At 40.3% G+C, this 17528-nt stretch overlaps 1 protein-coding gene across 1 annotated transcript; it reads right to left on the bottom strand.

Moving 5' to 3' along the window:
• Positions 1 to 3648: 3648 nt before the first annotated feature.
• On the bottom strand, positions 3649 to 16032 carry IFIT5 (interferon induced protein with tetratricopeptide repeats 5). Its single transcript, XM_042960976.1, has 2 exons — positions 15789 to 16032; positions 3649 to 6363 (listed from the first exon to the last, which is right to left on the bottom strand). Exons 1-2 carry the CDS (start codon positions 15791 to 15793, stop codon positions 4920 to 4922), a joined length of 1449 nt encoding a protein of 482 aa, XP_042816910.1. The 5' UTR covers positions 15794 to 16032; the 3' UTR covers positions 3649 to 4919.
• Positions 16033 to 17528: the final 1496 nt, after the last annotated feature.

The raw sequence follows: 17528 nt of genomic DNA, 5'->3' as shown, positions 1-17528 counted from the left end.
AGAATTTTGGGAAGAGATTCAAGGTAATCCTAGGTTATCTGATTCTACTTTAGCTGATGTGGCTCCAGAATTCTAAGTTAGGCTGACATTCTGAGGCAAGACCCTTCCCAAACCCGATTGATCATTATTCTTGCTTTTCCTTCAGTTATTTCCCCTAACCTCTTTATTTGGAGAGCTTGCACATAACAGGTTGAGAATTGTGTCTAAATTTGGACTGTTAACTTTCACCTAACACATATACAGTTGCCCTTAGGATTGCTAGTTGCAAATGAAATGCATAGGATATACAACAACAAGGCCACCCACCAGTGGTGTTGTAGGCTGTAATAGCCATTTCCCTACCTGGCTAATCCTCAGGATCACTTTGGGTGCTTTGTAAATTTGTAAACTTCCAGATCTCGCCCCTAGAGGTTCTAGTTTAGTAGTCTGTGGGGGGAACCTAGGAATTTTATTTTTAAAAAGCTTAATCAGTGACTCTAATTTAGGGTTAGGGTTGTGAACCACTGATACGATGGAGAGAGAGTAGACTACAAATTTAGGTTGGGTTTGGTTTTAAGTCCTAGTCTCATCACTTAGTAGCTTAGTAATATAGATAGATTAGATAGATAGATAGATAGATGATGGATAGAGAATATATTCTCTGTCCTTATTTTCCATATTTTAGGCCAGAGGCTCTCAAACTTTGCAGTACAATAATTTCACCTAGGGAACTTAAAAACCGTAATGCTAATTTAGTATATATCTCATGTATGTAATCTGTTTGGGCTTTGATGTCCAGATATTTCCATGCCCACTCTTATTCTCTACTTTTGTCACCTTGAATTTGAACTAGTCATGTTCAAGACCTGGAGACCTCACAGCAGCTGGTGAATAAGCTGGTGATGGCCCTTTCAAGGGCTGCTCAGCTTTACTGGATATAGTTTATTCAATTAACACAGTCCATAATGCCTCTGGTTGTTTTATTTTTTGAAGTTGTCTGAATTACAGTTGGTAGCCATCACTACAGTGTGAGTTTGACTTCTTCCTTTCCTCCATCTTCCATATACCACCCCCTTACCAGGCTGCCCCCTATGATGCCAAGGTGGAGTGCAGATCTGAAGGAATAAAAAAGAGGATTAGGAGAACCAGAATAAGGAGACACAGCACTTGGGATCCCATCAGAAAGTTTACCGGGGGCTTCAGTGATAAGAATGACTGTAACTCCTTTCCAAAATATTTTACTTGCTACCGAGAAATGTATGGAGTGGAGTTAGAAGGTATTAATTTGAATCTATATACCCATGGTGTTTTGGCTGTCAGTATCCACTACCAATTTTCCTGAAAATTTCACCCCTGCAGCTTGCAATCCATATGCTTCTAGGGGAGTCCATTTTCTCCCCATTCTTCGTTCAGGGTCAGCTATGTGTCTCAGGCCTAACTAATGAGCATAACTTCCTCCCTGGCCATGATGACTGATTTGAGAATGGCACATCACTTAAGGCAGTCCTATCAGAGAGCAAAACTAGACTTCTTAAGCGGCTGGGAGAGCAAATACACTCTTTTCCACTGCATTGGGATAAGAGTACATGCAGCAGCCATCTTAGGATCACAAAGATGGAGCTTTCTCAGAATGGAGCCAAATCTGATCAGAGCTGAGTAGAGTGATTATGTCTTGGTCACACCTCTTAAGATTAGGTCTTGCTTGAAAACAAGATTTATTTCTGCTACTATTTTAAAGACCAGTTAGGATTCCATTATCTGTTGTTATTTGCAATGACTAGCATTTTATATATACACTTCTCCTCAACTTTTTAAAGAGGTATGGGTTATCTGAATTGAAGTGCTGAATGCTACCAAGTGACATAAAGCACTTTTAAAAGCCAAATGCTCAGGTATAGGATATGAAAAACATACCTTTAAATGGCATGGGTAGAAAAACCTACACATGGGTAGATACCAAGGAGATATTTTGGTTGGGGCCACATTAATAGGAGTATAGTTCATAGAAAAAAGAAAGGATCATTCTACTATAGTCCTAAAACCTCAGTTTGGGTATTAAGTTAAACTTTGAGCACAAACCATTAGCAAAGGATAAAGACAATTTGGAGAGAACTAAAACTGACCATGATGGAGATGGGGGTGGGCTGAAAGAAAATAGCATGCTTAACTTAAAGAATTCTTAGGGGACAGAGAGCAATTGTCTTCAAATACTTTTAGACATATATAGTAGACACTTGGTTTTTGGCTACTCAGCATCACTTGACTTACAATAATAGCCACTGATATGTATTTGGTGACTCGTCCCCTCAAATTTATCTGAACCTAGTACTGCCCCTAGACTATTAAATTACAATAGCCATTACATTCCCATTTTTGCTTAGGTCAGTTTGAGCTAGGTTTTATGCCACCTGCAATCAAGAGTTTTGATACAAAATGTCACCTCTAAAAAGGATTAGATCTTTGAGGCCCCTAAAGACAGACCAAAATGTATATACTTCAGGCCAAAAGTATGCAGTTAAATGGAAGGAACAAATTTCTAAGATTAGGACTATCTGAAGATGAAATTATCATTTAGGAAGATAATTCAAGCTCCAAGTTTTGATGGTTAATTGGTAAAGGTGAATGAACTCTGAGGTCTTTTTAGAACCTAAGACTCTATGAAATTATCTCTACATAGTTTTAATTTTTAGGAAGGCAAGCCCAAAATTAGTGACAAAACTTACAGTTATTATAAGCATACTAATTTTAGTTCAGTGTTTTATAGAGTTGTATTTTTCATATACCAATTTTATACTTTCTTGGTGTTTATGACTTCTTATATGTTGGTATGTTATAATATCTAGTGAATTTTATTTATTTTTTTTAGAGAGTGAGCATGAGAGAGAGGGGCAGGGGGAGAGACAGAGAGAGAGAGAGAGAGAGGGAAAGAATCTTAAGCAGGCTCCACACTCAGTGTGGAGTCCCACGTGGGACTCTATCTCATGACCCTGGGATCCTGACCTGAGGCAAAATCAAGAGTCAGATGCTCAGCTGACTGAGCCACCCAAGCGCCCCTCTAGTGAATTTTAAAGTCACTTAATAGACTCTATTTAAGTATTTAAATAGAGGCTTATAGTTGTGTCGTTGTTTTGATATCATAACTGTATTACATTGTGTGCAAATTCCTTACTTGGGAATATAACCTTAATCACATTATTCCCAGTGGGGGAAAATGACTTGCTGCAAAATAAAATATTTGCTGCAGAGTGTAACACAAGCTTCTACTGATAGGTCAGGACTTCAGTCCCAAGTTTCTGAAATACTTAAGTAAAGATCATCCCCTTCCCATTCTTCTTTCTTGAATAAGCAAATGAGCAAAATAAACAAAAACAGCAGGGGCTTAAGTAAAACAAACATTTTTAAAAATTTAATTTATGAAATACATTGTAGTATGGATGTATGTTTGAATATGCATTGAAAAAATATCTGGAAGGATACATATTAAATTGTTAACAGATTACCATGGGGGCATAGAATTAGGGAAGGGTGAGGGGAGTGCTCTTATTTTAAATTCATATGCTTCTGCTGAGTTTGAAATTTTACAGTGAGAATTCATTACTTTTATAATAATCAAAACCATAACAGGAAAAAAAATTTAAAAAGTAACAAAAAGTAAAAAACACACAAGCATATATACAGTAGTTTTAAGAGCTACAGTAGAGGTATGGAGAATTAAATCACATGGCACACTTTCCCACTAATACTGTGGTGGTAAATATAATTGTGTAGTCCATAATCAAAGAAGCAACATTAGAGATGCTACTTTTAGCAATATCCCAATTAACAATGTCCCCTGGGGTAAGTGCCCTTAAGCAGTGACCCTTCAAGATGGATATTAAAACTGAAAGGATCTATAGGAAAACATGTCAATCTGAAAACTTTAGACAAAAGAAAAAGATTCACAGAAGTAACTTTAGAATACTAAAATAGTGAACCAAAGACCAGAAATTGGGGGTATGAGAATGATCCAGTCCAGACCGAAACCCAAATCACTGAAATCTTGGTAATCTAGGGATGTATGTTAGGGACATCTATTTTACCCATTTGTCTATCATTTCTCCCAATTTCCTAATTAGTCTGCTTTCAAGCTTAACGATTTTAACCTAAAAATTCTGCAATTTTAATGTGAAAGATTAAAATTAATTTCATCTAGATTAGTTTAAGTTCATTCTTCTAGTTAAAAGAACCAGAGAAACTTGAGATATGATTTTCCATTCATTTTTTTTCTCACAACTATTTCTAGCTACTTAATGAACATTCTGGGAGATAATGCTTGTGATTTCTCATGGGTCCCTTAGTTCTGTATTTAAAGAAATTTTTTTTCCTGTTCTAGATTTTTCTCCTTTTATTAAAGTCACCATAGATAACAAGTTTTTTATTATTATGAACATTTTTCTTTCACCCAAGAGGATTCTTTAGGTGACTATCAGGTTCTCAAAGTGAGAACATCTGTAACTGAAGGGTTCATCTTCTGCAAGCTACACAGTTAAAAGCTTAAATAATATAATTCTGCTGAAAGAATATTCCTGACCTAGGTGTCAAGCATTTATGCAGAATTATACTCACTGTGTGAATAATATGGGAAATTTGATAAAATTTAATAAAAACTTATTATAAATAACAAAGATAAAGGGTATAAAGTCATAATGACCAAACCATTTTTAAGAGTTATAAGAGCTGAAATGTTTCTGTTTCTCAAAGGATTATATGAATTTAAAAGAGAAGAAAACAGCAAAAAGATTCATCATTACGTATATAAAATAGTATTTAGCATAATGCTTAGTACATAATAATCATTCAAAAGAATTGGCTCTATAATGAACAATGGATTAAAATAATAAACAAAAAATACAACCCAAAATGGAGACAAAAGCTTATAACTAATCTCCTAGAGTATGTATTTAAATAGAAAGTCGAAGTTCACAGAGAGCGGTAATGAATTCTGCATTTTCTGGATCTACCTTTTGGGCCCTCTCATAGTACTCAGCAGCTTGCCTCTTTTCTCCTTCCAGCTTGTAAACAAACCCTAGGGCACTTAAACTCTGCACATCTGAAGCATTGTGACCAAGTCTCTTGATAGCTAATTTCTTCAGAGCACTTGTCAATTTGGTGCGTAAGGACGACCGGTCTTTGACCTTTAAGGCTTCTAAATAATGGTGGATAGCAGTACTTTCTGATTTGCGGTGAAATTCCTGAAAGCGGCCATAGTGATAGTGGATCTGATGTTTGTGATCATCAGTTATGTTCTCCAGACGAAGGGCTTTCTGGAAAATGTCTTCAGCATTGCTATACTGGCCTCCCTCAGCATACATATTGGCCAGATCCGTGTAGGCAAATGCAAACATAGAGTCTCTTTCCACAGCTGCTTTGAAATGAGATATAGCAGATGTAATTAGCTCATCAACTTTTAGTTTATCCTTTCCTTTAGGTCTGTTGCGCGTGGCCTTCTTGATTTGGATCATTTGTGCCCTATAGCAAAGTCCCATCTGGTGATGCAGGAAAGAAGAGGTTGGTGTCACCTCCAAGGCCTTTTTCAAAAGTTCAAGAGCTTTGTCCCAGGAATTTTTTCTCCTGTAGAATTTGGCTGCATAACGAAGGACATAAGGTTGGGATGATATTTGGTCCAGGATTTCTTCAATATACCTTTCCCCTTCAGCTTCTGCATGTACATCTTGAAGCTTTAGTGCCAGAAAAACTTTAATGTAGGAGTTATCTGGGTTCAGGGTAACAGCTTTCCTCAGAGGACCCAGAGAAAAGCTCTTTATAGACCCCTCTCTGTCAGAATCATCCAGCCGATACACCGTGATGGCATAGCCAATGTTAAATTCTGGATTGTCAGGTTCCACTTCCAAAGCCTTCTCAAAAGCTGCTTTAGCCTTTTGGTAATACTTTCCTCCAAATTTCAAGAGTGCCCACCCTTTTTCACAGTCAATCTCAGGACGCTCCAACTTGTAGTTAGAAGGACTAGACAATTTCTTACAAACGTTTGCTATCTTGTCTATATACTTCTGAGCTTCTTTGAGCTGGTCCATGTGATAATATACCCAGGCATAGTTCCCCCAAGTGACCAGACTTCGTATTTCCTCTTTGTCTGAATGTTCTCGCCGGATTATTTCTTCTGCTTGTTCCAAGCATTCTAGGGCATCTTGATTTTGGCCTTTTAGGTGTTTCACATAGGCCAATAGGTTATAAAGAGTGAGTCTGGATTTTGTGGTAAGAAATTCAAGCTGTTGCCCAATTGTATCTTCCACATCAAACAGGTCAATGTCTTCCTTAAGTAAATTCCATGTAAAGTGACATTCTAACTCCAACAGAAGGGCCTTCAAGGAGTCCTTAGGAATTTCACTGCAAAGATAAAATCCTTTTTAACTTTGAAGAAATAAAGGAAATAATCAATCTTTAAACCTTAAATACTGTTTTTTGTTTAACAACACTTCTATCTTTTATTTGATCTTACAGTTCAAGCACTAGTCCCCTACAACTTTATACTAATTTCCTTGGTGTAGAGTTAAAGTCTAGAAATATTCTCATTATTTATTGCAAAAGCAGCTCTGGAGAGATGTCAGGGTTTTCTATGTCACAGAATATATATTTCCTTTGGCAGTCACTAACCCACCAGTACCTCCAATTTTTACAAAAGGGAATTTAAAATGTTTTTATTTAATTGCTTTAAAAATTAAGAATAATAACTATATACACAGTCAATAATTAATATAAAAATTACATGTCTGTATTATGAGTAGGAAGGGGGAGAAGAGGAGGTGAGAAATAAGAAAAAGAGGCACACTGGAGGAGACACAGAAGCCATACCAATGCATCATTTTTGTGAAAGAAGGAAGGACGAGAAGGAGAGAGAGACGAAGGAAAGGAAGGAAACCCCCCAGAGAGAAAAGTCACAGAAACACACAGTAACTGGTATACCACAAGATGAGGAGAAGCATAAGTTTGAGACAGATAAAAGGAGAGTAACAGATATTTCCAAATAGATGGGGAAAAGGCAAAAGGAAATTTAGTAAGCTTAGTAAATTTGATATTAAGTGCTACATCCTTCTGAACTCTGGGGTTGTGGGCAACAATAGCTAATACTTATTATTACCTTATCATTGCCCCTAAAATTCACTTTACAATACTTGTTGAGCTCCCTTTGTGCAAGGCACAGTGGAATATCTGCAGGGCACACTGGAAACACTATCTCTGAAACTAGGAAGATGAAGGGGAAAGGAAGGACAAGGAAATATTTATTCATTACTGAGAACCTTTTATGTGTAAGATTTTCTAGATAACCCTTGGTATGTAGCTGCGAACAAGACACAGCCCTGCTTATACAGACCTTGTAAGTAGTCAATTACAACTCAGCATAAAGTTTCTTGCAAGTGACCCAGGAAACATACGTAATCCGATGCTGTGGACATCTGTGGTTTTTACTTGGTAAGGACGCCTCTTTTGGTTTCCATTTCTGGAACATCTCCCTCTACTCTCAGTCTATGTGATTTGAAATGGGCTGTCTACTGCTTAGTCTGGGAAGGCACATGATATTCTGGCCATCGCCTGGTCCCAGGGATTTATTCAGAGATAGTCCAATTAAAATACAATTGTGCTGAAATGGGACTTTGATAGAACTATCCACCTTCCTTCTAAAAATTTTAAGTTGGTAGAATATAAGCTTAGATTTGCCGGTGGACATCTTTCCAAACTCGGGGAGAGTCAGCCTGCTTGAGAAAGAATCTAACAGAGAGGAAAGCACAGCTTAGATGGGAAGAAAGAGAAATTGTTCATGACAGTAACTAGTTTCGCCTGGATCACCTCGTCTACTCTGGACTTCTATTTACTTAAGGAAATAACCTCTCTCTGTCTGCTTAAGCCACTCTGAATTAGGTTTCTACTGTCTGCAACTAATTAACATTTCTGGCTTTATTCATTTGTTTTGCTGATAGTGGTGGTGTGGCAGTCAGGAAAGACTTTCTAAATCTACTGTTAACTATAATTAAGAAATGTACAGAAAATAAATTCCTTAAGTCTTCTCTCAAAGACGAAAATGCCCTAATTATGGGATGAACAGTATACAGGGCATGTGTGTGTGAATGTATGTTTATTTCCCTTTCTGATGCACACAGAATCCTCCACCCACTTGTATGTGAAATATATAGTTATATAAATGTCTTTGGGAATTATAGTAATAGTGCCCTCAAAACATTTATTGACCACCTCATGTCATATATGCCAGGCAATATTCTAGTTGTATGGATATAGCAGTGAACAAGTTAGAAAATGGCCCTTTCTTCATGGCAATGCCATTCTGGGAGAGGACGGAACAAAATGAGTTGATGGAAAACAAATATGTAAACAAATCAATATGAAAACAAACGGACACTATAATTCCAGATAGTAGTAAGTGTTAATTAAGCTAAGAAAAAAAAAATCAGAGTAATGGGATTAAGGGTTTTGGTGGTTGGGGGAGTACTTCCGTTATAATTGTGAATGAATAGCCTTTTTGAAAGGGGCAATTTGAAGTAAGAGTTTTTTAAAAAAAATCCCCCTGGCTGCTCTGAGGAGAATGGACAATCAAGGATCAAGAGAGGAAGCTGGGAAACTGATAGGGAAATTATTTATTCAACCAAGATGTACTAAGAGCCTACAATGTAGAGGGCACTGTTCTAAGTGTTGGGATACACCCGTTAACAAAAGAGAAAAAACAACCTGACTTCATGTAGCTTATAATAGATAGGGCAGTGGTGTGTACCAAGAAAAGACAAAAAAATAAATGGAAAAAAAATAAATGAAAGTATAGAGTATGTGAGATGGTAATAAAAAGAAAAATAAAGCCGAAAGGGTGGTGGTGGGGGAATGGAAAGTTGGCAGGGGTTCTGAGAAGTGGTTAAAATTTAAAGAACACGGCCAGAGCAAATCTCCCTAAAGGAGACATGAAAGAAGCTGTAGAGAAAATCCAAGGAGAGATGATGCAAGCTTACACTGTGGTTGCAGTATGGGGTTAGTGAGGACTGGACTGGTTATATTTGAGGCAGAGTTGACAGGTCTTTCTGATGGACTGGGTGTAGGGAGGGCCATAAGGAAAAGAGGAAATGCAGGATGATGCCTATGCTTTTGACTTCAGGAAGTAAGTTGATAAATCAAGAGGACTATTTGGAAATATTAATTTTGAGATGTCTATTACACACTCAAGTGAAGATACCAAGTATGAAGTTGGATATTAATAAGGGAAAATACCAGGAACAAGGAGTGAAGTTAGAACTATAGATGTAAAATTGGGAGTCATCAACATGCAGATGAACTTTAAAACCACAATATCTAGAATGAAATTACCTGAGGAGTGAGCATAGACAGAGAAGGTCAAAAACTAAGCCGCAGGACACTCTAAATGAAGCAGAGTAGAATGACCAGGAAAGGAGGCCAAGAAAGAATAATCAGTGAGGGAGCTGGAAAACTAAGAAACCTAGTATCAATGAAAGCCTAAGGAAGAAAATGTTTATTTTGAGAAAGAGAGATCAATATTCAAGTGTACAATGATTCTAAGAGATTGAGTAGTCGAGGACAGACAGGAGATCACAGTTTTAGCAGGAGTAAAGCTGTGGAGGACCATGTTAAGTGTTTCACTAGAATGGTAGGGATGAAAATATTACTGGAGTGGGTTAAGGGGATAATGCAAGGTAAAGAAGTGGATATGGGGAATACAGGCCACTCTTATCAAGGAATTTTGCTATGAAGGAAGTAGAGAAATAGAGCTATATCTGGAAGGAAGGTAGGAGGCTGAGGGAATCGTCAAAATAATTTTTACTCACAATATTTTTAATAACTTAATGATATACCAATAGGAATGATCCAGTAGTAAGGGAGAAAATGATGCTTGGGGGAGAGAGGTGAGGATAACTGCAAGAAAGATAGAACATGACGCAGAAGCAAAGCTATAAATTGTTAATATTCAAATCTTTATCTCCAGTCTCAAACTCCTAACCATGTCATCCAGCCCTTGACTACTTCTCTGGCCTCATTTTGTACAACTTTCCTCCCACTCACTGCACTCCAGCCATACAGTCCTTTAAAAAAATTTGTTACTTCTTCTGCGAAGTACGTATCTACCTAAGGGTATCTGCATGTACTTTTTATTCCCACATTCTGTGAACTTTTCCTAAGAGAGTTCTAGGGCTTACTTATTCTCACAATTCTGGTCTTGGCTCAAATGTCAGCGCTTTAAAGAGTGGTACCCCTAATCACCTTAGCTAAAGCTGCACCCCCACCTTACCAGTCATCCTAAAGTCTAGTCTATCATATTTCCCTTTCTGTAGAGCACTTACATCAATATTTGGTGGGGGGTGAGAAGGATGAGAAGAATGCTTTAAATCACATATGGTGGGGCGCCTGGGTGGCTCAGTTGGTTAAGTGTATGACTCTTGATTTTGGCCCAGGTCATAATCTCATATGCCAGGCTAGTGCTGGGTGTAGAGTCTGCTTAAGATTCTCTCTCTTCCTCTGCCCCTCCTCTGCCTGTGTATGCATGTTCTCTCTCTCAAAAAAACCCAAAAAATAGGAGATTGAGGTTTTAAATGGAATCAGACAGAGTCTTTAGGAACTGGAAAGGGGCTGTCCTAATAGCAAAAAGTAACAGAAGAGTTAGAGAACTGAATTAATTGCACATTAGCAGTAGTGATTGGAAAAATAAAACCATTTCATATTTATAACTTAAATACTACTCCATGAATTGTTTTCCAATTTTTATAAATACTAAATGTAAACATAAATAATTGACTTAATATTATATTTAGGGGGCATTTAAGTTTATAATTAATAAAATTGAATATACAGGTCTCACATTTTAGCATATGTAGTAGGTTCTACACCAGAGCTTTCCAAAAGAACTTCCTGCAATGATGGAAATGTTCTTATGTGTGCTGTATAATATGACACACTGGCCACATGTGGCCACTGATTACTTGAAATGTTACTAGTACAGGTAAGGAATCTAATTTTTTATTTACTTTTAATTAATTACAATAACCACATATATGACTAATGGCTACTATATGGGATGGGAGAGTTAGAGACACTGGGCCTATAGGGCTTAACAGATAAAAAGATTTCAAGCCCAACAGGTTAGAGCTTTCCTTTAACTTGAAATTTCTGCTATTTATTCAAGGTGAAGAGCTAAATTAAATGACAGACAAGGACATATTTAAAAAAAACAACTTAAACAAAGGACCTGGGCTCACTGCAGATTCAGTTTGTTAGTATGAATGTTATATTATTTATAACATACTATCTAGAATCAGATGAGTACTCAAAACAAAACAAAACAAAAAACCCCTGAAGCTGGGGCTCCTGGGTGGCTCAGTCGGTTGAGCATCCAACTCTTGATTTCGGTTCAGGTGAGTTCGAGCCCTGAATCTGGCTCTGCAATGACAGTGCAGAGATGCTTGAGATTCTCTCTCTCACTCTCTCTTCCCCTCTCCCTATGATCTCTTTCTTTCTCAAGGTGAATGGATAAACTTAAAAAAAAAAAAAAAAAAGCAAATACAGAAACATTAAAAAAAAAAAAAAGAAAACAACAACCCTGGTTTACTATATTCCAGGCAGTGTGCCAAGCACTTTATACGAATTATATGTAATTTTTCTAAGAATCTTTTATTATTTTCCCAATTTTATGGATGAAGACAGGGAGATAAGAGTTTAAAATACGTTTCCAAGGTTACACAGCTATCAACTGGCTGAGCCCAGATTCAAACCTAGTTCTGCCTGACTGAAAAGCTAATGCCTTTCGACCATAATGGTATACTACTTCTTCAATATAAAAATTAGAGGTTGTTTACAAAGAGCTTGCTTTAAAATATGTGATATATACAATGTATTTAAAATTCACTTTGCCTCAGGAGGACCTACAAAAATAAAAATAAAAATAAAGGGATTTTAGAGAGCAGCTTAAAGAGCAGGTAAGAGGTCTGTGTGGCTGCCCATTAGAAAGGATATGCCAGATATTTACTTAAAGGTCTCAGGTTAAGAAAACAATGGTTTCAAATATGAACCCTCATTCTAAAGTCACAACATTGTACATTGCTGCAGTTGTTTTAGATGAACTATTTCTCGCCAGGATTTGCTGTGCACAGTGCTTTAGATAAGGAGTGGCAGAGAGATTTACTTAAGGATGATTAGTGATTCTCTCAAACAACAAAAAGCTGGGTAAAAATATTTTAAAAATGAACCAGGGGTGCCTGGGTGGCTCAGTCAGTTGAGCGTTCTACTTTGGCTCAGGAGTTGGGCTCTGTGCTGACAGCTCAGAGCCTGGAGCCTGCTTTGGATTCTGTGTCTCCCTCTTGTTCTGTCTCTCTCTTTCAAAAATAAAGATTAAAACATTTTTTTGAAATGGTGCAAAGGAAGGGCAAAACTCTTAGTTATCAAGATCCAATTATCATCATTATTAAGAGAAGTGAATTAAAATATTTTTTCCCACAATTCAAGACTTTCTAACGTAGACCTAATGATCTTCCAATACATTTCTTTGATCTCTGATCTTTTCCCTAAATTCCAAACTTAATGACTTTTTATTCACATCTTCAGTTAGAAGTTCAACTGGCATCTCAGGAGCACCTGGATGGCTCAGTCAAGCATCCAACTTTGGCTCAGGTCATGATCTCACAGATGTGAGTTCAAGCCCCGGGTTGGGGTCTGTGCTGACAGCTCAGAGCCTGTATCCTGCTTCTGATTCTGTGTCTCCCTCTCTCACTCCCCTTACCCCGCTCACACTCTGTCTTTCTCTCTCTCTCAAAAATAAATAAACATTAAAAAAAATAAATAAACATTAAAAATAAACATCAACTGGCATCTCAAATAAACATAGCCAATCCAGAAATCTGGATTCCTTGAGCCTGCTCCTCAGAACCTCATCTTTTTTGGCATCTCTTAGTTCCACAGGCCAAATAATCTAGGAGAAAGCTGATTTCTCTTCTTCCCTCAACCTCTCATCCAATACAACAGGAAGTCCTGTTAATTCTATCACCCAGATACATCTCAAATCCATCCACTTTTCTCCATTTCTACTCCATTTCTTCCTAGTCTAAACCACAATCATCTTTCCTTTGAGATGGAGCAAATATCTGGTCTCCCAGCGTTGGCTCTTGATCCCCTCAGAGTACTAGTAAACTTTTGAAAATGTGAACCAGATATGTCAGTCTCATGCTTAAAATCTCCCAATGGCTTCCCAACACCCTTAAAAATTAATCCAACCCTTGTCATGTCCTAGAAGTCCCTAAAGGACTTGGTATTATCTATCTGTCCAACCTTTTCTCCTCCTACTTTCCTCCTCATTCACTGTTTTAGACATATTGACCTTCTTCCTCTCTCAAACATATCAAATTCAAGGACTTTTATCCCTGTTGTGTTTATTCTTGCAATGTTCTGCTCCTAAGTCTTTACATGACTAGTTCTTTCCTGTAACTCAGTTCCAACATTCCCTACCCAGGAGGCCACCTGTGGCAGATCTAAAATAGCCCCCTCCATTCTAGATCACTTTCTTAGCCCATTACACTATTTTATTTTCCTTGTAGCTCTTAACACTTTCTGAATTGATCTATTGTTTATCTATTGTTTATCTATTTCCCCCATTAAAGGCAATTTTTTTAAATGTTTATTTATTTTTGAGAGACAGAGACATAGCACGAGTTGGGGAGGGGCAGAGAGAGGAAGACACAGAATCTGAAGCAGGCTCCAAGTTCTCAGCTGTCAGCACAGAGCCCGATGTGGGGCTCGAACCCACCAGCCTGTGAGATCATGACCTGAGCCGAAGCCGGATGCTCAGCCGATTGAGCCACCCAGGTGCCCCTATTTCCCCCATTTTAAATTAAGCCCCATAAGAATAGGGACCTTGTTCTGATTTTTGTATCTTTCACTACTGTGTCCCTGGAATCTACTAGTCCAGGCAATTAACAGAAGCTCAATAAATATTTGTTGAATGAATGTAGTTACATGCTGACAACTTCTGGCACGTCCAGCCCAGAGGTATAGGCGATCAGCATAACAAGTACCTGGATTCCAGAGGAGGGAATTCTTACTAGTTCTTCGCTTCCTGCTAATGGCTCCAAACTTTTCTCCCACTGCAGTTCTCCCTATCCCACTTGTCTTTATATCTTGGCATACTCTCTGTCTGGCTCCATGTTTTGATTCTGAAAATAAGTTTTGGACTATTTCCTATGGCCCTGACTGGGAAACCTGGTATGGCTGTCCCGTGGTAGTTTGTTCCTTACTCTGGTGTAACTGCACCAGACTCAGAGGCAAGACATCTCCTTAACAGCCTGCCCAGATGGGTGACAAACGGGCTAACCAGCCCCCTGTCCATCCACAGAGTAAAATGAACATCTGCTTTTGTTGTGAAGGTTTACACCAGCCCCGCTCAAGAACGATAAGGAGGGCTGCCTCAGGTAATTCGAATGTGGTTGTGAGATCTCAATGGGCTATTCAGTCACTGAAGTGCCTTGCCCAGGCTCTGGAATTTATGCACAACTTGATGCCTCGAGAAATGTTATTTTTTAAACTGTGCTTAATTTTTAAATTCAGTCTCTGGGAGGCTGGCAGAGAGAGGCTATTGTGTCTGAAAAGGCAACATTTATCTTTAGGCAATTTGGGGCTTTTTCTCAGGAAGAAGCAGTCTTTCATCGTCCTTGGGAGAAAGTCCCCACTGGGGTCCACCCCTCTTCCAGCCCATCCTGCATACACATACAGAGCACCCCCCCTTTCCTCCTCGTTTCTTCAGGCACCTTCCTGATACCTCCCTCCCTTGTTACAGATGTGAGAAGCGAGGCACTTATTAAATTTCTTTTTTACTTAAAATAATAGTAAACATTTGCAAATATTAGGTACTACGCCGTGCATTAAGCCCACAGGCCTAAGATTTGGATGCCAGTAATTTGCACAGATAAGGAACAGACTCAGAGCGTGGAAGCAACTTTGCTTTGGGTCACCCAACTAGTAGATGTTCAGAGTCGGGATTGAGAAGAAAGGGCTTTCAGCTTCAGGAGCCCCAAATCTCATCCGTCAACTCATTAACTGCTTCACTCATCACGCACCGGGCAGGGTGCCAGCCCCCGGGGATACGAAACGGGCGAGAAAAGGACCCCACCACCAAAAGGCAGTAAAGGAGACAGACGAAGACACCCCCGTAAAATAGCGGATTGGGGGGAACAATAAGAATCTGGACGCGGCACAAAGGCAGCTCCCAGGAAGGGAAGGACTCAGACCCAGAATCGGAAAGGCAAAATGGCAGTAGTAGACCTAGGTGACAACTGCAGGGCTGCGGCCAAACCGCGTCTGTCCACCTCGGGGGGAATGGCAGCTGCGGCCCCGGGAGGGGGAGGAAGGCGACGGGCCTCAGGAGACGCGTGCCACGTAGAAGCCGCCCGGGAACGGCCCGGGGGCGGACGACAACCAAGCACGGCCGTCGCCGCCGCGGAGAAAAGCCGCAGGGAGGGCACAGGCTCCCGGGGCGCGTCGCCTGGCTCCCCGACCCGACAGTCCTGACCGCGGACGCCCTGGAGGGTCGGAGCTCCCGGGAAGCGCGCGCGGTCACCCTCCCCGCCAGGCCCGACTCCAGACGCCCGGGACCGGGACAGGGCTCTCGGGGAGCGCTCCGAACACGACGCCCGGCTGCAGGGCGCAAGGGGCTCGGCCCCCAGCAGGGCCGTGCCGCTGCGCTGGCAACGGGATGAAAGAAAAACACCGGCTTGAAACAAAGGCCTACGCAGTCTGAGAGCAGAAGCGGGGAAAGCCCTCACCTCATGGTGGCTGGGCGCTGCGGGCCGTCCGGGAGGGGGAGAGGGGCGGCTGTCCCCTCGGGCTTTCTCCTCAGGACTGGGCTCCCCAGCTGCCGAGCGGCGGGACGCGCGCGGGCGGGCGTGTGCGCGTGCGCGGGGAGTGCGGGCAGGCGGCGCGCGCTTCCCGCGGGGCGTCGGCGGCGCGAGGTCGCTGCCCAGGCGTGGGCTTTGTTAAACGCAGGACCCGAGCGGGAAAAGGAAACCGAAAAGTGAATCTGATCCCGGACTAGGCGGAGTCCAGTTCCAGGAAACGGAAACTTATGCGAGAGCTGAGTGGGGCCCCAACGGGGCTGAGGAACCCAGGGTGGGGGTGGGGGGCACGTTTACGGACCTCGCGGTGGTTCGGTGTGGAATTTGCAGCTGGCCCTCTGGACTTTGGGCTCTCCCCTGTCTCGCTGAGCCTGCGTGGCGCTCGAGCAACCTCATTTATTTTTAAATAAAACGCCAGGAAATCGTTCAGCATTAATTTTGTCGTGAGGGTGGCAGCGATGCTCTTTCCAGCTTCCCGCATCCTAAACTGAAACTGAAGCCCCTGCTTCCAGTCTTGATTCAAACAAACAAACAAAACAGGTGCAGTGCTGTGCCCCCGTGCCATTATTTCCGTTGCGCAAATTTAAAGAGATTTGGGGGGCAAAATGCATATACATTTAAAAAGTTGATAGGTATTGCAGAATACCTTTGCAAAGAGGTTTATACACCTCCACTCACAGTTGTGTGAGAGTGCCTGCTTTCTGTGCCTTTGCCAACCGTGCTCCCTATAATAAGATTCGTAAAGATGGGGGTGGTATTGGTAGTCTAAGCAGAAAATGCCAAATACCCATAAACCAAAATTTTTGCTCCTCTTGGATTTATTCGTTCATTCATTCAACAAGTTATATTGAACAACTGCTAAGAACCATTGTTCAAGGCACTGTCAATATAGCAATGATGAAGATAGAGGACCTAGCTTTATGGAAGTTATCTTCTAGTACGGGAGATAGAAATAATAAAGAACAAATAAAATATTATATACCAGATGGTGCTATGGAGAAAAAGCATAGAGACGTTTTGACTCCAGGGTGATTTTTGCTAGCATAAATATGTTCATAAGGGCCGGTTTCATTGAGAAAGTCACAATTGAGCAAAAATCCGAGGTGGGTGAAGAAGTGAACACTGTAGATATGGAGCTAGAGAAGAATATTCCAGACATGGGAAACACTAAGTGCAAATCGCTTGAGGTGGGAGCATACTTGGCATGCATGGATGGTGTGGTTGGAGTGGTGAGAACAAGGAAAAAATCATAAGAATATAGATCAGAGAGGTAATGTGGTGGGCCTGAAGGCTATTGTAATCTTTATCTTAAGTGGGAAGCCACATTTTAGAAAAAGTACTGAAAGGGGTTTTTTTCTTCCAATTTTTAATTTAAATTCGAGTTAGTTAACATGTAGTGGGATATTGGTTTCAGGAGCAGAATTCAGTGATTCATCACTTACATACAACACCCAGTGATCATTATAACAAGTGCCCTCCTTAATCCCCATCACCCATTTAGCCCTTCCCCCAGCCACCTACCTCCATCAACCCTCAGTTTGTTCTCTTATGGTTTGCCTCCCTCTCTCTTTTTTTTCTGCTCCCATATGTTCATCTGTTTTGTTTCCTAAATTCCACATATGAGTGAAACCATATGGTATTTGTATTTCTCTGACTGACTTATTTTGCTTA

This window comes from Panthera tigris, chromosome D2 (assembly GCF_018350195.1).
Source record: "Panthera tigris isolate Pti1 chromosome D2, P.tigris_Pti1_mat1.1, whole genome shotgun sequence".
NCBI lineage: Eukaryota > Metazoa > Chordata > Mammalia > Carnivora > Felidae > Panthera > Panthera tigris.
This window is presented reverse-complemented; position numbering and strand designations above follow the sequence as displayed.